General features: G+C 41.4%; 1 protein-coding gene across 1 annotated transcript; it reads right to left on the bottom strand.

Annotated features, from left to right (window-relative positions):
* Window positions 1-11385: 11385 nt before the first annotated feature.
* On the bottom strand, window positions 11386-11778 carry LOC138907591 (uncharacterized). The gene has a single exon (XM_070198193.1). The coding sequence runs from the start codon at window positions 11776-11778 to the stop codon at window positions 11386-11388; it is 393 nt and encodes a 130-aa protein (XP_070054294.1).
* Window positions 11779-20866: the final 9088 nt, after the last annotated feature.

The raw sequence follows: 20866 nt of genomic DNA, 5'->3' as shown, positions 1-20866 counted from the left end.
CCTAAATCAAGCACTGTGAGCAGAGTTAAGCTTATGGGACTAAGTGTGCTAGTTACACAAGGTGTCACCCTTGCGCGTAAGAAATTCAGTTATCCATGGTACAAAAGGGTTACCTGTCACGCCCCGACCTCGGGGAGCGCGACCGGCGCTCAACTGAGATACCCCCGTCGAGAAAGCCTTGACAATGCCGTCTACCCTACTCACCCTAGAATAAAAAGAAGATACATTTTATTAATTAGACAATACGAAGGTCACGCGAACAATACCATTTCATTACCATTGGTTACTCCATTTATAAGTCTGAAAATACATTACACATTCATAGTTTAAAGTGGAATATCTGATACAAATACAACATTTTTAGTTTGACTTTCCCAACACCAATATACAACCCACACCACGTCTATGGAGCCTCTAACAGAAACCAAAGAGTGTTATGATAGTGTCGGTGATAAAGCCCCAGCTATACCTCAAAATTCTATGTACAAAGGACAAAAGATACAGGACCCCAAAATGAAGTGGGGCTCACCAAGTCAGTTAAGGAGAGGGTGTACTGCTATCACTGCTCAATGCCGCCCACTGTGGAACCACCTGCATCAATTAAAGATGCAGCGCCCCCATCAAAAGAGATGTTAGTACATATGGAATAGTACTAGTATGAAATCTAAATAACCCCTCAATAGAACTAATAATAGTACAATGATAGAGAAACATGAAATCAATGAGGGCCTCACCAATATTAATGTACCAAGTTAGGAGAAAGAATAAATTTCAAGCAAGTTTCAATATTTTAAGTTTGGAGATCTTTAGTACCGATACACCTCCGTGCTTTTAGCACAGAGTCCGATCTCAGCTCGATCGGCTAAGCCGCCTCACCCCGAGACGTCCACTCACAATACCACCATGTGCGCGACATGACGTCCGATCTCATCCCGATCGGCTAGGCCGTCTCACCACAATGTCGTGTGGGTCGACGTCACCTCACATTCTGCTAGCAATCACCTCATCTCATTTAAGGGTAATTATCTCAACACATCAATCTCAACCCATATTCGGGGAAAACTCTCACCACCTCACACGTGGATTTTACCCCTCAGTCACTCCTACATTGGCACGTGTAGTTTCGGGGTTAGGTCATTTTAACCTATCCTTCCTCGGTGACTAAACGATACTCCCAAGGCATTTATTATTTAAAGGATTTACAACCCATTTCATAATCTTTTACACTTCTCTTCATTTCATTGGCACTAGTGGCATCTATATATCATTCTCAGTACGTTGTCCGTGTTTCATATCTCATGCTCACTTCTTTTGCTTTCAAAAACCATCAAGGATTATCAACAACAATGAATTTCTATTCAAGACTTTAAGGACACATGTGAGCAAATAAGGGTCTTAGGCACAATTAGATTTCTTACACAATTTGACATGATAGCTTTTATTAGAATCACATCTTGAAGTCATAGCATGTTAACACACAACCCATACTTAGATCACATTCCTGAAGGATAACACAATAAGATAAAAGCATTCAGAATAGTCAAATTTATAATGATCAACTCGGGGCTTACAAGAACATCGTGGGATTCAATTGTAAGAGAGAAGTTTAGACAACATACCTCACCTTAAGATTCCTTAAATTACTACAATGATTCGGAAATCTTAGACACTTCAATATATTTGGAAATATAACAAAATTGAGCACAATTAGGAAGGCGTTCATGGTTCCAGCTCATTTGAGCATTTTATCAAACACTAGGTGGGCATTATTATTTCAAGGTCCTCCTATGGTGGATTCCTTCATCCCACTACCCAAAGTCTACCCAATTGCGCTCAACAATCTTACCACAAATCTTGATAGTACATGCATGCATAATGAACAACTCCCACACCCAAGAATTGGTTTTCTCATTACCTATTTTAAGTTAAATCCCGAAATTGAGGGCTAGGAAGTAGAATCTTACCTCTAGGATGAAGACCTAGTGAGTTTTCCTTGTTAATTATCCAAGCCTTGAGCAAGAATTGATGAACAATTAGTTTAGGAACCCCCTCTCACTCTAGAGCACTTCCTCACTCTCAAAATATCAGATTTTTACTTTACAAATGGCCCTTAAAATCTATATATCGAAATAGGGTCGGGTTAGAAAAACCAGAAAATGGACCATCTGAACACAGCTCTGCGGTCATTGAGTGGACCGCAGAATGGATATGTGGTCCGCAGAAGTGATGTCAAGAACTGGGTCGTTCGGGTCAGGTCTGCGGCGAGTTTGCGGTCCGCAGACCAGTTCTGCGATCGCATAATGCACTGCAGAACTTCCCTCTGAAAATCATCATGCTGAATCCACAAAGGATTGTGAGGCCCGCGAAAGCATTTTGTGGTCGCATATTGGACCGCAAAATGACCCTCCAAATTTGGCCATTTTTCTGTTGCACTCTGCGGCCGATCTGCGGCCCGCAGAGTGATTTTGCAGTCGCATAGTGGACCGCAGAAATGCCCTGCTCTGCCAAATATTTCTTCAATTCCCCAACGGATTGTTCAACCCAAAATGTTTGTACTGCGGCGAGCTTGCTCGGCGCGAAGAATCTCTACAATCATCAACACATAAGTTCACCTTGGCATCACAAAACATCGGGTTCTAGGTGAAATATTTATGGGGCCTTACATTATCGCAAGGCGAGCACGTGTCAGTGAAGACGTGAAAAGATGCCGAAGTTGAAGAGGAAATATATAATTATAGGTAAATCCTCATAGCATTAAATGTTAGTACTCCCCTAAAGGGGGGAAGATGGTGTGATATAGTATTAAGTCGGAGTTAAGTAGTTCAGGTAACTATGGAATAGTAAATGAAGAATGCGGTAAAAAGGCAAAAGGAATGAGATAACATTTATTCAGATCCTATAGATATGTTACGGCTCCAGAACATTATGCAAGAACGACATCGGGGAGAGGCAATAAGGTTTCCCGCACGTGATTTTAGTGATAAATAAGTGTGAATGAACACTTGATACATAAGGAGCCAGTGCGAGAGGTAAGTTAGGACAAACGAAACAACCTAAAAGAGATTACGCGGAACATAGATATGGGAATGGACCAATGGGTAGTTAGTAGTTTATTCAGGAAGAGACTAGCTATGGTTAGACAACATGATACAGAAAGATCAACAGATCGTGCAAGGTTAACATAGTGAAACCCATCATAGGGAATTTAGTCTTGCAGATACGACATCGTATTCCTTGAGAAACATTAAGATAGGAGTTGGGGTAGTTAAAGGTACCGTATAAGTGTTACGAAAATAAAAGAGAGTTTCACTAGGGAGACAATCAAAATTTTAGTTCAAAAGTAACCCTACGAGCACAATGGCGCAAAGGTAAGTATCTAAGGATCATTATAGGCGAGTAAGAACATCAAAAGAATATGTCGGGTATATGATGTAATAAGCTCGTTGCCTTACAAAAGTCAGAGGGTGTCCCCTAAGTACTACAACTAAAGACTAGCAGAGGAAATATGGAAGAAGGCTTCAACCTAAGCATAGTAACCTGAAGAAGAAATGACCTTGTAACAACAATCTCACTACAACATTGTATGCACTCCATAAGAAGGGGGCACCGATCGTCATTAATGAACGGGAAGTAAAAAAAAAGAAGTGATATTTGACATCATATGAATTACAGAGAATTCCAGTATTCGTGGGCACTAAGATAAGCCATGTATTCATGCAACAAGTGGAAGAATGACTAGAAAGAGTCATTTCTTGTATTTAAAAACAACTTAGAAGGTATGAAAGGAATTATTTGATATACGACCCGAAGTTAGTTACCTCATGACCGCACTTAAAATTTCAGAGTATTATTCATGCATCATATATATTTCCATTCATACAGCTATAGGAGAGTCCAATATAAGTTAAAAGAAAGAATTGAGTCCACTGTTACGCCCCAATCTCGGGGAGCGCGACCGATGCTTAATCGAGATAACCCGGTCGAACAAGCTTGTGCAATACCTTCTACCCGAACTCACCCATGAATAAAGAGAAGATCTATTTCATTAATTAGACTAGGAGAAGATCATGTGAGCAACAGCAATTCATTACCATTAGTTACATTATTTATAAGTTCTCAAAATACATCCACTTTCGTAGTTTGAAGTGGAACAACTGGTACAAATACAACATTACTAGTTTGACTTTCCCAACACCAACATACAAATCACATTATGTCTACGGAGCCTCTAATATATACAAAAGAGTACTGCCGGCAAAAAGTCCCAGGCTATACCTCAAAACATAATACACAAGGAACAAAAGATACACGACCCCGAAATGAAATGGGGCTCACCAAGTCAGCTGGGAAGAGTGTATACCGCTATCACTAGACAAAGCCACCACTACGAAACCACCTGCATCCATTAAAGATGCAACACCCCCGACAAAAAGGACATTAGTACATATAGAATAGTACTAGTATGAATGAATAAACACCCTCTAAATAGAACAAGTAATAAAACAAGGATGAACAATCATAGAATCAATGGAAGCCTCAAACAATACCAAGACATCAAGTTAGGATCAAGACAAGTTTTCAAGTAAATTTTCCATATTTTAGGTTGGGAGATCTTTAGCACCGATATACCACCGTGATTTTTGACACGGAGTCCGATCACGGCCCGATCGGCTAGGCCGTCTCACCCAAAGACATCAACCACAATCACAATCACTATCAAGATCTCAATCATTATCTCAATCACAATCTCAAGCACAATCACCACCATGTGTGCGGCATGGCGTCCGATATCGACCCGACCGGCTAGGCCGTCTCACTACAATGCCATGTGGATCAACATCACCCTTGCTAGCAATCATCTTATCCCATTTAAGGGGAATAATCTAATCACATCAATCTCATCTCAAACAAGGGAAATAATCAGCACGTGTAGTTTCAGGGTTAGGTCATTTCAACCCACCCTTCCTCGCTGGCTAACTATACTCCCAAATGTTTATTATATAAAGGACTTTCAGCTCATTTCATAGTCTTTTACTCATCTTTTCATTTCATTGGCACTAGTGGTCACAAGTATAATATCATTCTTGGCACGTCAGCCGTATTTCCTATTTCATGTTCACCCCTTTCATTTTCAAACATCATTATGGATTACCAACAACAAATCGTGTCTAATCACGACTTTTAATACACATATGAGCAAATAAGACTCTTAGGAACATTGAGCTTACTTCCACAATTTGGCATAATAACTAGCAATTTATACATAATTGAATTCATAATACTTCGACACGTGGTCACATTCGAATATAATCTCGAAGGATAACACAATATGATAAGAGCATTCGGAAAACATTTTGAACATATATCTTTCGACACATAGTTTATTCGGAATATTCAAAATTTTAAGGAATAACTCGGAACACGAGACATAAGAGATTGAGCCAATCATAATTACAACTTACGATGACATCATGGATTTGATTCTACAAGATATGTTTAGCCAACATACCTCACTTTGAGATCTCCTTAAACTACTACACAGTTCTGGAAATCCAAGCAACTTTGATCTATTTAGAGACATGATAAAATTGAGCCACCATTAGGAAGATATTCATAGGTTCAGCTCACTTAAGCATTTTATCAAGCACCGGGTGTGCATTATATTTTCAAGGTCCTCATGTGGTGGATTCCTTCATCCCATAACCCAATATCTACCCTTTTGAGCTCAACAACCTTCCCACAACTCTGTTAGTACTTGTATGCATATATAACACCACCATGCCTAAGAATCACACTCCTCATTACCTATCTTCTACCCCAAACTCGAAATTGAAGACTAGGGTAAGGAACCTTACCTCTTGGATGAAGATCATGTGAGTTTTCCTTATGAATGCTCCAAGTCTTAAGCAAAGATTGATGAACAATTAGCTAAGGAATCTCCCTCTCACTCTAGACCACTTTCCTCTCTCTTAAATGTCAGTTAGAACCAGCCAAAATAAACCCCAAGTTGTATTTATAAAAATAGGATCGGGTGAATTTTTCCAAAACATATACTCTACGAAGCCGGGTCTGCGGTTGCAGACCGGACTGCAAAATAGGTATGCGGCCCCGCAAAGGGGACCACAGAAAGGGTCCCAAAAATTGGGAAGGGATGGACAAGTTTGCGACAGATCTGCGATCCGCAGATCAGTTTTGTGGTCTCATAATGGACCGCAGAACCTCCTTTTGAAGTTTTCTCATGCTGGATCTGCAATCGGTTGTTCGGCCCATGAAATGGTTATGCGGCTGCATAATGGACAAAGGCTTTAGGTGAAATTTTACGGGACCTCAATCACATTACTCTACCTCGGCGCCACGAAACCCCGGGTTATAGGTGAAATTTTACGCGGTCTTACATACACGCCACAGAAAAAGGCTTGAATTGTTAGAAGATTATAACATGGATGTTACATGGCGGTCACAAAAGGCTGATTTAATACCTAATACCCTGAGCCACATATTGGAAGAAATCTTAAGCCTACATAAAGGCTGTGAGAGAAGAGGAAGCTCAAGAGTTATAATAGCTAAGTAAATCAGGAGTCTGATTATAACCCATATAATTATAGAAACCATTATTCAAAGCAATGCAAAATCACTCTTAATATCAGAGGTACAAGAGAGATAGTACAACAACCATATTCTATAACGGCTATACGATAAAGCTGGTTAAAAGAGTACTAGCCTCATAAAAAGTCAGTATGAAGCTCCCACCAGATTGTGTATGTATCAGAGGTGCAAGTATTATAGTAGAGCTTCAAGTTCTGGATGTGAATTCCACATACGTGGAAGGGAGTTTATGAAAGAGACATAAGATATGATGCGAGATTTAAAGGTAAGTAAAGTAAAGGTGAGAAGGTATGAGATAATCATGTGCAGAAGGTTATGAATAGTCCATACTTCAGATAGAGGGCTAGAAGTGTTGTGAATCTGTTTCCAGAAATGATAATGATGCCATCAGTAGCATATCTTCCACCCTATGGTTTATAGGTACCGAGAGGTCTAGTTGAGAGAGTAAAGAAGAGTTAGATATGGCATGATATCTCGTTTGAGGTTCTAGAATAACATAAGGGAATCTATGGTGCTAGTAAGTTAAAGGACGTTTGCGAGTAGTATAAGTAGATATGTGTAGGTCGCAAGCTCAAGTATGGTAGAGCAACAAGGTTTTAGGTAGACATGAGTAAGGATAAGAAAAGGTGAGTGAGAAGGTGACGAGAATAGGTAAGGCCTAAGGATTAAACCCATCAAAATAAGAGAGCTGATGGTTTCCATAAGTTATAGAAAGCTTTGTATAACCTGGATGAACTCGGAGGAGTTAAAGACTAGGAGGATTTAGAAGAGATGGAATGCTGCCATGGTAGTAGAATAGGGGTGTAATTGTGATAAATGATAAGAGGATGACATTTAGGTCTTCGATTAAGTATTGATTCAAAGAGAAGGGATTTCATGAACTACATTGGATTAGAATACCCCCATAAGATGAATCATGTTGGGAAGTTTTCTAATGGATCGCAGAACCTCCTTCCGAAGTTTTCTAAGAATCACACTCCCCATTACCCATATTCTACCCTAAACTCGAAATTGAAGACTAGGGTATGGTACCTTACCTCTTGGATGAAGATCTTGTGAGTTTTTCTTGTGAATTCTCCAAGTCTTGAGCAAAGATTGATGAATAATTAGCTTAGGAATATCCCTCCCACTCTAGACCACTTTTCTCTCTCTTAAATTTCAGTTAGAACTAGCCAAAATAAACCCCAAGTTGTATTTATAAGAATGGGATCGGGTGAATTTTTCCAAAACTTAAACTCTATGAAGCCGTTCTGCGGTCGCAAAATAGGTATGCGGTCTGCAAAAGGGAACGCAGAAAGGATCACAAAAACTAGGTAGGCCTGGACAGGTCTGCGACGGATCTGCGGTCCGTAGATCAGTTCTGCGGTCGCATAATGGACCGCAAAACCTCCTTCCAAAGTTTTCTCATGCTGGATTTGCGATGGGTTGTGCGGCCCGCGAAATGGTTATGCGGCCGCATAATGGTCCTCAAAATTACCTCAAGTTTTGCTTCATTGTAAGGCCCACAAAGTGGTTCTGCGATCGCATAGCGGACTGCAGAAATGCCATGGTCTGCAAAATGATTCCTTTAACTCCCCGACGTACTGTACAACCCACAATTTATACAACCCTCAACCACATTACTCTACCTCGGTGCCATGAAACCCCGGGTTTTAGGTGAAATTTTACGGGGCCTTACATTCTCCCCCGCTTAAGATCATTTGTCCTCGAATGAGGGTCAAAGTTCACCATTAGCATCCAATGTGACTCAGCTATTACTTTACAGGCCAACTGTTCCAAATTTTTGACCGACTCCCTAAATTTCCAAAAAATTCGCCAGAGTCTCCCCTGTAATTGGGCCTGTCCACCTGTCAGAAAATCCCAGAAACCAAACCTAACAACATATACATAATCCAACGATGCAACATAACATGAAAACAACACCAACTATGGCCTCATGAGCAGTATATTACCAAAAAAGAACACCCTTAGCATCAATTGTACAAGTGAAACATAATTCATAGAAGGTAAACTCTTAGAATTTTCATAGAACACAACTTCACAAATACATAGCTATTCAAACAAATGAGGGTACTTCTTCTTCATTTCTTCCTCGGCCTCCCAGGTGGCCTCTTTGACCTGTTGATTTCGCCATAGCACTTTCACGGAGGCAATTTCTTTATTTCTCAGCTTACGGACGTGCATATCAAGAATGGCAACTGGAATTTCTTCATAAGTCAATTCCTCATTAACCTCAATAGTCTCAACTAGAACAATAAGCGACGGGTCTCCAACCACCTTCTTTAACATGTATACATGAAACACCGGGTGCACTAAAGACATCTCTAGAGGTAGTTCAGGCTTGTAAGCCACCCGACCAATCCTCTAAATGATTATGTACGGTCCGACATACCTCAGACTCAACTTCCCTTTCTTACCAAACCGCATTATACCCTTCATGGGGGAAAACTTCAAGAATACCTAATCATCCTCTTTGAATTCCGAATCCCTATGACGCACATCCGAATAGGACTTTTGGCGGCTCTAAGCAGTTTTCAACCGTTCCGCAATGAACCTAACCTTCTCCATATCTTGTTGCACGAGATCTGGCGCTATCAATTCTACTTCCCCAATCTTGAATCATCCAATGAGAGATCTACATCTCATACCATATAAAGCCTTGAACTGTGCCATCTGAATGCTAGCATAATAGTTATTGTTGTAGGCAAATTCTATGAGCGACAAATGATTATCCCAGCTACACTTGAAGTCAAGAACACAATCGAACGAGCGTCTGAATAGTCCGCTCGGCCTGCTTGTTGGTTTGTGGATGGAAGGTTGTACTACGATTTACCTCAGTTCCCAAACCTTGCTGAAATTTCATCCAAAAATTAGCCTTGAACTGTGCCCCTCGATCTGAGATAATACAAACTGTAGTGCAATGTAACCTGGCTATTTCCTTGATATACAACTGAGCATACTGTTCTGGTGTGATGGTAGCCTTAACAGGTAAGAAGTGGTCTGATTTTGTGAGTCGATCCACAATCACCCAAATCGAGTTGGACATGCAAGGAGTGCAAGGTAGTCCCACCACAAAGTCCATATTGATCATCTCCCATTTCAACACCGGAATTTCTATGTTCTGTACCAACCCACCGGGCCTTTGATGTTTGGCCTTTACTTGTTGACAATTTTGTCATCTTGCCACAAAGTCCGCTACATTCCTCTTCATATAATTCCACCAATAGACTTCCTTAAGATCTTGATACATCTTTGTAGAGCCTGTGTGTACGGAATACCTAGAAGTGTGAGCCTCGATCATGATTCTTTCCCGGAGACCATCTGCATTTGGAAAACATAATCATCCTTGGTACCTTAGTGTACCATCATCCATGCCATGAAAAAAATCCGTGGTTTTATCTATCCCCTCTTTCAACCGCACCAACAATGGATCGTTGTATTGCTTCTCCTTGACTTCCACAACAAGCGATGATTCAGGCTTATTTTGCACAAGCACCCTCCTTCACTAGAATTCGCAAGACGAACTCCAAAACTAGCCAACCAATAAACCTCCTTGGCCAACGACCTTTGATATGCCTCTAAGTGAGCCAAGCTACCCAAAGCTTTCTGGCTAAGAGCATTCGCCACAACATTAGCCTTCCCCGGATGATATAGAATATCGATGTCGTAATCCTTGAGTAACTCAAGCCATCTTCTCTGCCTCAGATTCAATTCCTTCTGCTTGAAAATATATTGAAGGCTCTTATGGTCTGGGAATATATCCACATGGACCCCATACAAAATAATGACGTCAAATTTTCAATGCAAATACCACCGCTGCAAGTTCTAAGTCATGCGTTGGATTATTCTTCTCATGATTCTTGAGTTGCCTATAAGCATAAGCTATCACCTTGCCATGTTGCATTAATACACACCCAAGTCCGATCCTTGAATCATCAAAATATACCACAAACCCATATGTACCCTCTAGTAGGGTCAACACCGGTGCCGTAGTCAATATTGATTTCAACTCTTGGAAGCTTCTTTCACAAGCATCTGACCATTGGAACTTAACCGCATTCTGCGTCAATTTAGTAAATGGAGAGGCAAGAGTAGAGATCCCCTCCACAAATTTCCTGTTATACCCAGCAAAGCCCAAGAAACTGTGAATCTCTGTTAGAGTTGTAGGTCTAGGCAAATTCTTCAGCGCTGCATTCTTCTGAGGATCAACCTTAATTCCTTCTATGGAGACGACATGACCCAAGAATGTGACAGATTCAAGCCTAAATTCACATTTCGAAAACTTCACATACAACTTGTGCCGATACAGAGTCTGTAGAACTGCCCTGAGATGATCGACATGGTTCTCTCGACTCCGTGAATATACCAGAATATCGTCAATGAACACTATCACGAAGGAGTCGAGAAAAGGTTTGAAGACTCGATTCATAAGATCCATGAAAGCTGCCGAGGCATTTGTTAGCCCAAAACACATCACCTGGAACTCAAAGTGCCCATACCAGGTCCTGAATTTTTTTCCAGAATATCCTGCTCCCTGATCTTCAATTGGTGATACTCGAATCTTAAATCAATTTTGGAGAAGTACTTAGCACCTTGCAATTGGTCAAACATGTCATATATCCTTGGTAGTGGGTACTTATTCTTGATCGTGACCTTGTTGAGCTGCCAATAGTCGATACACATCCTTAATGACCCATCTTTCTTCCTTACAAAGAGAATCGGTGCACCCCAAGGTGGTACACTTGGCCGGATAAAACTCTTCTCGAACAAATCTTTCAATTATTCCTTTAGCTCCTTCAATTCTGCCTGTGCAATTCTATAGGGTGGAATAGATATAGGGTGCATGCCTGATATCACATCAATCCAAAAATCAATCTCCCTGTGTGGTGGGGTCCTAGGGAGCTCATCAGGGAAGACCTCTGGAAATTCATTCACAACTAGTACAGACTCAAGTGTAGGTGCCTCAGCATCAGTGTCTGTAGCCCGAACAAAATGGTAAATACACCCCTTGTTGATCATCTTTGTGGCCTTAAGGTAAGAAATAAACCTACCCTTCGGCACCTCATCATCCCCCTTCCATTCGATAACTGGCTCATTTGGAAATTCAAATCTAACGATTCTGGTTCGGCAATCAAGCTTAGCAAAACATGAATAAAGCCAGTCTATCCCCATTATTACATCAAAATCAACTATCCCCAATTCAATGATATCGGCCATGGTGTCCCGACCATGCACCGTGACAACACAATCCCTATAAACCCGCGCGACCATAATAGACTCACCAATCGGAGTAGATACAGAGAATAGCTCATGAAGTTGTTCCGGTTCTATCCCAAATTCCATAGCCATATAAGGAGTGACATAGGACAAAGAGGAACCAGGATCATTAAGGGAATATACATCTAGACAGTCAATGTTCCTGTGACAATATCTGGAGAAGCCTCTGAACTCTAGCGACCCTTCATAGCATAAAAATGGCCGGGTCCTCCCAAACACTATGTAATAGCCCTAGCTGCACCACGCCCTGCGGGTGCTGGAGTGCCTCAAGCTGGAGGAGGTAGTGCGGATGCAGTAGCTGCAGAATTGGCTGGTTGTGCCGTACCCCTACCCCCACCCTGGCGGGACGAATGAAAATCCCTCTAAATGTGGCCTCTCAACCCGCACCTGTAGTATATGGGTAGGTCCATGTAGCAGACCCCTAATTGCAACTTTCTACACCTAGGGCATGGGGGCCTCCACTACTGCTGGAATCTCCTACCACGCCGACCTTGCTGGTAGGGTCCCCTGTAGCCCTGACCGGGCCTAAAATGGCTCCGCAGCTGCTGACTGGGCCTTGATTGCGGTGCACTGACTGAAGAGTGAGCAAAGAACTGGGATGGCCCCGATGACCCTCCCCTAAATTCCAACCTACCACCACCACTACCAGAAGTACCACCAAAGTTGCCTGCGGATCGGGCCTTATTGCTACCCTCTCGCTCCATTATATTCTTTAATTTGCGATTCTCTGTGGCTTGAGCAAATGCCACCATCTTCCCGTAGTTCATATCAGAATTCAAGGCGGTTGTAGCGGCCTCATTAATAATCAAGGGGCTAAGGCCCTACACAAACCGACGCACTCTCGCCTCCATAGTGGGCAACATGTAAATAGCATACTTAGACATGCGTGCGAATATGATATGGTACTCCCACACACTCAGGCTACCTTGCCTCAGGATCTCAAACTCAGCAGCACGGGCTGCCTTTGTCTCGACTTGTAAGTAATGATCAATGAAAGCATCGGCAAACTCACTCCACCACGCCGGAGGGCTCCCCTCCTCATGGGACTCCTCCCACAGCTCAAACCAAGAATATTCCACCTCTTTCAGGCGGTAGGAAAGCAACTCCACTTTTTTTATTCTTAGTAGCACACATAACTCGGAGAGTCTTGTGCATCTCATCATTGAAGTCCTAGAGGTCCTCCTCGGGATTAGTACCCGTGAACACTGGAGGTTCTAAATGAAGAAACTTGTTCACCTTGGAACTAGTAGAATCCCTCGGATGCTTGGAAAAAGTAGGTGCAACATTCGATCTCTAGGCCTCGGAAGCCACTATCTGAGCCAACATCTATATGGCTCCCCTAAGGTCCCTCTATGAAATACCGAGACCGAGAGATGGGGCTGGAGGTGGAACTGGAATATCAGCTGGAGGAATCTTTGCACCCTCAGTAGGAGTAGGGATTGGTGCACTCTGAGCAGGAGTAGTAGAATCAGGTAGTGTAGTAGTTTGGGGAATATCATCACCCCTAGGGTCATCAACCACATCATCAGGTATAGAATCAACTTCCAATCCTGGGGTGGCGTTGGATCCTTGGCTAGTTCTTGCTTTCTTCCTAGGTGCCATATACGAAAAATTAGAGCAATGCACGCGTTAGAGGAGGAACAGTCTTACAACCAACTCTATCGCATGATCTAGAACATCAAAGAAGGGTATTATTCCTAAATCCCCAAGTAGCCTCCTAATTATAGATGTGGTCGATAATACACCGATAAGAAGGACTCTACTAGACACGGCTCCGAGACATCCTAGGACACTTTAAAACCTTAGGCTCTGATACCAAGTTTGTCACGCCCTGACCTCAGGGAGCGCGAGCGACGCTCAATCGAGATAACTCGGCTGAACAAGCCTGTGCAATACCTTTTACCCGAACTCACCCATGAATAACAAGAAGATCTATTTCATTAATTAGACCAGGGGAAGATCATGTGAGCAACACCAATTCATTACCTTTAGTTACATCATTTATAAGTTCTCAAAATACATACACTTTCATAGTTTGAAGTGGAACAAGTGGTACAAATACAACATTACTAGTTTGACTTTCCCAACACCAACACACAACCCACACTATGTCTACGGAGCCTCTAATACATACAAAAGAGTACTATGATAATACCAGCAACAAGTCCCCGTCTATACCTCAAAACATAATATACAAGGGACAAAAGATACACGACCCCGAAATGAAATGGGGCTCACCAAGTCAGTTGGGAAGAGGGCATAACACTATTAGTGATCAAAGCCGCCTGCTGCGGAACCACCTACATCCATTAAAAATGCAGCGCCCCCGGCAAAAGAGATTTTAGTACATATGGAATAGTACTAGTATGAATGAATAAACACCCTCTCAATAGAACGAGTAATAAAACAGGGATGAACAATCATAGAATCAATGGAATCCTCAAACAATACCAAGACATCAAGTTACGAGCAAGACAAGTTTTCAAGTAAAGTTTTCTCTATTTTAGGTTGGGAGATCTTTAGCACCGTGACTTTTGGCACGGAGACCGATCAAGGCCTGATCGGCTAGGCCGTCTCACCCAAATACATCAACCATAACCACCATCACTATCAAGATCTCAATCATTATCTCAATTACAATCTCAAGCACAATCACCACCATGTGTGCGGCATGGCATTTGATATCGACCCGACCGGCTAAGCCGTCTCACCACAATGACATGTGGATCGAAAATACCCTTTGCTAGCAATCATCGCATCCCATTTAAGGGGAATAATCTCATCACATCAATCTCATCCCAAACAAGGGGAATAATCACAATACACACATACACCGGCACGTGTAGTTTCAGGGTTAGGTCATTTCAACCTACCCTCCTCGGTGACTAACGATACTCCCAAATGTTTTTTATATAAAGGACTTTCAGCTCATTTCATTGTCTTTTACTCATCTTTTCACTTCATTGGCACTAGTGGCCACAAATGTAATATAATTCTTGGCACGTCGGCCGTATTTCCTATTTCATGTTCGCCCCTTTCATTTTCAAACATCATCATGGATTATCAACAACAAATCATCTCTAATCACGACTTTTAATACACATATGAGCAAATAAGATTTTTAGGGACATTGAGCTTTCTTCTACAATTTGGCATAATAGCTAGCAATTTAGACATAATTGAATTTATAATACTTCGACACGTGGTCACATTCGAATACAGACTCGAAGGATAACACTATATGATAAGAGCATTCGGAAAACATTTTGAACTTATATCTTTCGACATAGAGTTTATTCGGAATAGTCAAATTTATAAAGAATTACTCAAAACATGAGACACTAGAGCTTGATCCAATCATAATTCCAATTTACAAGGACATCATGGATTCGATTCTACAAGAGAGGTTTAGACAACATACCTCGCTTTCAACTCTCCTTAAATTACTACACAGTTCTGGAAATCGTAGAAACTTTGATCTATTTAGAGACATGATAAAATTGAGCCACAATTAGGAAGATATTCATAGGTTTAGCTCACTTAAGCATTTTATCAAGCACTAGGTGTGCATTATATTTTCAGGGTCATCCTATGGTGGTCTCCTTCATCCCACAACCCAATATCCACCCTTTTGAGCTCAACAACCTTCCCACAACTCTGTTAGTACATGCATGCATAGATAACACAACCATGCCTAAGAATCACACTCCCCATTACCCATCTTCTACCCCAAACTCGAAATTGAAGACTAGGGTATGGAACCTTACGTCTTGGATGAAGATCCTGCGAGTTTTCCTTGTGAATTATCCAAGTCTTGAGCAAAGATTGATGAAACATTAGCTTAGGAATCTCCCTCTCACTCTAGACCACTTTCCTCTCTCTTAAATGTCAGTTAGAACCAGCCAAAATAAACCCCAAGTTGTTTTTATAAAAATGGAATGAGGTGAATCTTTCCAAAACTTAAACTCTACGAAGCTGGGTCTGCGGTCGAAGACCGGACCGCAAAACAGGTATGTCGCCGCAAAGGGGAACATAGAAAGGGTCCCAAAAACTGGGCAGGGCTGGACAGGTCTGCGACAGATCTGTGGTTCGTAGATCAGTTCTGCGGTCGCATAATAGACCGTAGAGCCTCCTTCCAAAGTTTTCTCATGCTGGATCTGTGATGGGTTGTGGGGCGTGCAAAATGGTTATGCGGACGCATAATGGACCGCATGATGGTCCTCAAAATTAGCTCAAGTTCTGCTTCACTCTGCGGCTGATCTACGGCCCACAAGGTGGTTCTGCGGTCGCATAGCGGACCGCAAAAATGCCATGGTCGGCAAAATGATTCCTTCAACTCACCGACGTACTATACAACCCACAAAGTCCATACACCGTGATGAATTTATACATCGTCGTGATGAATTTCTACAACCCTCAATCACATTACTTTATCTCGGCGCCATGAAACCCCGGGTTTTAGGTGAAATTTTACGGGGCCTTACGTCCACGTCACAGACTAAGGCTTGAATTGTTAGAAGATTATAATATGGATGTTACATGGAACCCATAACAGGCCGGTGTAATAGCTAATACCCCGAGCCACATATTGGAAGAAATCTTAAGCCTACATAAATGCTGCACGAGAAGAGGAATCTCGAGAGTTACAATAGCTAAGTAAATCAGCAGTCTGATTATAACCTAGATAATTATAGAAACCGTGATTCAGAACATTGCAGAATCACTCTTAATATCAGAGGTACAAGAGAGATAGTACAACAACCATATTCTATAACGGCTATACGATAAAGCTGGTTAGAGGAGTACTAGCCTCATAAAAAGTCAGTATAAAGCTCCTACCAGATTGTGTATGTATCAGAGGTGCAAGTATTATAGTAGAGCTTCAAGTTCTGGATGTGAATTCCACATACGTGGAAGGGAGGTTATGAAAGAGACAAAAGATATGATGCGAGATTTAAAGGTAAGTAAAGTAAAGGTGAAGAAGGTACGAGATACTCATGTGCAAAAGGTTGTAAATAGTCCATACTCTAGATAGAGGGCTAGAAGCGTTGTGTATCAGTATCCAAAAATGATAGTGGTGTCATCAGTAGCATATCTTCCACCCTATGGTTTCCAGGTACCGAGAGGTATAGTTAAGAGAGTAAAGAAGAGTTAGAGACGGCGTGATGTCTCGCTTGAGGTTCCATAATAATATAATGAAATCTATGGTGCTAGCAAGTTAAAGGACGATTGCGAGTAGTATAAATAGATATGTGTAGGTCACAAGCTAAAGTATGGTAAAGCAACAAGGTTTTAGGTAGACATGAGTAAGGTTAAGAAAAGGTGAGTGAGAAGGTGACGAGAATTAGTAAGGCCTCATGATTAAACCCATCAAAATAAGAGAGATGATGGTTTCCATAAGTTATAGAAAGCTCTGTATAGCCTGCAAGAACTCGGAAGAGTTAACGACTAGGAGTATTTAGAAGAGATGGAATGCTGCCCTGGTAGTAGAATAAGGGTGTAATTGTGATAAATGACAAGAGGATGGCATTTAGGTCTTTGATTAAGTATTGATTCAAAGAGAAGGGATTTCATGAACTACATGGGATTAGAATACCCCCATAAGATGAATCATGTTGGGATACTATGAAATACGATTATTGAAGTATAGTATCTTCCCTGGGTGGATTAGACAAATAAATTCAGATGTTCCCTGATGAGTCATGAGCCCTAGTGACAATGTGTTACGTAAGGGGTTTCAAGTTATCAGTGGTAGATTATAGATCAACATTAAGGTGAATCAACAATAGATGGATAAAAGTTCCAAATTATGAGATGAGATTAGGCCGTCATTCTTAAGATAAACAGTAATGAGGAAGCATTAAAGGACTTAGATTTATACATATAGAATAAGCAACTGTACAATAACCTGGATTTGGGCACCAGACCTCGGTAATAATGACCGAAGTAAGTGTTATGGTATAGTATGACCTACCTAGATGTAGTAAAGCCATAAGGATAGATAATTGAGACTATGAAACAAGATATAGAAATAGTCGTAAGTTCGACACAGTACCATGCGAAGAACTTCAATATACCTATAGATGCCTAAAGGGACATCTAGTCATAGTTCCGTATGTGTTCACAAAGTGAGGCCTAGAGAAAGCTGAAGGAAAAAGGAGAGAAGGGCTGCATAGGCGCACATACAAGGACAAAGTCGTACTGGCTGCATGACAAAAGGTAACAACAGTTACGGGATTGGAAGAATTCTGACCACATGTCGTGGTGTGAGAAAGAGGCCTAAATGGGTGAATGCCCTAGCCTTGGATTTATTCATAGAACTGTTACCTAGATGGAAAAGACATTATTAAAGTCTTCGTTAGAGCTATATGTTATGAGACTAATAAGCGCATCAGACAACATTCGAGGACGAATGTTCCAAAGGGAGGAATGATGTTACACCCCATGTTTTCATACGTGAGTGTACGTCGTAAGCCAATTAATGTATGCCCAGAAATGAGATTGCCTTTGAAATTACATATAGTAAGTTAATAATGTTACGAGATGGCTAATATACCAAATTGAATATCTACGAGTCTAGCTTCTAACGCATTAAACCATTCGTCGATACGACATCGGAGCAGCTCACAATGGGACCCACTTAGGTGGTGGTCGACCTAATATATTTTAAAAACGATTTGGACGACCTTTATTTCTCATTTTTGTCACGCCTCGACCTCGGAGAGCGCGACTGGTGCTCAACCGAGATACCCTGGTCAAGCAAGCCTTTACAATACCTTCTACCCAACTCACCCAAGAATAAAGAGGAGAATACCTTTCATTAATTAGATAGTAAGAGGTCATAAGAATATCACCAGTTCATTTTCATTAGTTACGTCATTAACAAGTCTCCAAAATAGTACATTGTACAATCATAGTTAAAGTGGGACAGATGATACGATAACAAAATTTTAGTTTAACCTTCCCAAAAAAAGATACAACCCACACTATGTCTACGGAGCCTCTAACAGAAATAAAAGAGTACTACGACTGTGCCGGCAACAAGGCCCCGGCTATACCTCAAAACACTATGTACGTGGAACAAGAGATACAGGACCCTTGAAGAAAGTGGGGCTCACCAAGTCAGCTGAGGAGAGGAGGTGCTGCTATCACTGATCAATACCACCTGCTATGGAACCATCTGAATCCATTAAAGACACAGCGCCCCCAACAATAGGGACGTTAGTACATGTCAAATAGTACTAGTACGAAAGCCAAACACATATGCAAGGAGTTGGAAGTCATGGTAATAATAAAAGGCTTAGTTATCCATTAAAGCCATAGCAAATTTATTAAGAGCTTTCAATAACATTTATAAAATCATAAGTCGTGGATCCTCTACAACTACCTTTACACAAAGCGGCCCTGCCGCCTCACTCTAACGTATGCGGGTGGAGGTGCAATCACAATACCAGAAACTCTACACAAAGCGGCCTGGCCGCTTCACCCCAATATATGCGGGTGGAGGTGCATTCACCATGCCACAAACTCTACACAAAGTGGCCCTGCCGCCTCACCTCGATGTATGCGGGTGGAGGTGTATTCACAATACCACAACTATACACAAAGCGGCCCCGCCGCCTCACCCCAATGTATGCGGGTGGAGGTGTATTTACAATGCCACACTTCGAATTCCCAAAATGATAATAATTTGTATAAGAGAGTTCCCTTTTAAATCAATAATTTGGCACCTTTGGCAAGCAAGTGTAAGTTCACAAGGTCTCATCATATGAGAAATAAGTGTTTAATCACATTGATTTCGTACAAGATCTTCTTCCCAAAAAGGGGTATAACATAATTAAGTCAAAAATTGAGAATCATTAACACACGAGGGTTCTAACACGTTATGCCAATCGGGAATCAATTTTACTAGTTTGAATTCTCCACATCAATAGCGTTTCAAGTTCAACTACACATGATAGAATTTTACAAGGATTTAGGAATTCCGATACTAGAAGAGGAGTTTAGCCTTCATACCTCACTTTGAGCTTTACCTAATTCACTACACAGTTCCAAAAATCCTAGCAACCTCGATCTATTTAGAGACATGGAAAAATTGAACACAAATTAGGAAGATATTCATGGTTTCAGCTCATTTGAGAATTTAATCAAACACTAGGCATGCGAATTCGATTACACGGTTCTTCCACAAGATTTCCTTCACTCCACAACTAATTCAATATCAAGAGTTTACTCATACTAGTTCAATTACCTCCCCACCATCCTCATAGCTACATGCATGCATAAATAATAACTCTCATACCCAAGAATCATACTCCTAATTACCCATATTCTACCTAAACTCAGAATTGAAGACTAGGGTTAGAACCTTACCTCTTGGATCTTATGAGTTTTACTTGTGAATTCTCCAAGTCTTGAGCAAGAATTGATGAACAATTAGCCTAGGGTTTCCTCCTCCTCTCTCTAGAACACCCTCCCTTCTCTCTAAAATATCAGCAAAATAAGCCCCAAGGGATTTTAATCAAAATAGGGTTGGGTAAAAAACGTTAGAAAAATGAAGCCCCGACACAGATCTGCGGTCGCATATGCGACCGCATAACGCTTATGCGGCCCGTAAAATGGGCCGCATAATGGCCCTCTTGAATTGGGCACCCCCGCTTCACTCTGCGACCGATATGCGGTCCACAGATCTATTCTGCAGTCGCATAATGCGCTGCAAAATTGCCCTCCGAAAATCGTCAACACATAAGTCTACTTCGGCAACACGAAATCCCGGGTTTTAGGTAAGATTTTACGGGGCCTTACAATTTGTCGACCCAACCTCATCCCTACACTCCTCCTAACCCTCCTCCTAATCCTCCTAAACAGATACCATAAGGGTTTGAAGTTATTCTAAAGTGATTACACCATATTGCAACATCAAAGGTTATTTCTAGTGAAGAACAACACCTATTTGAGGTTGTGTTGTCATTGAGGACAATTG

The sequence above is a fragment of the Nicotiana tomentosiformis genome, chromosome 3 (genome assembly GCF_000390325.3).
Source record: "Nicotiana tomentosiformis chromosome 3, ASM39032v3, whole genome shotgun sequence".
NCBI lineage: Eukaryota > Viridiplantae > Streptophyta > Magnoliopsida > Solanales > Solanaceae > Nicotiana > Nicotiana tomentosiformis.
This window is presented reverse-complemented; position numbering and strand designations above follow the sequence as displayed.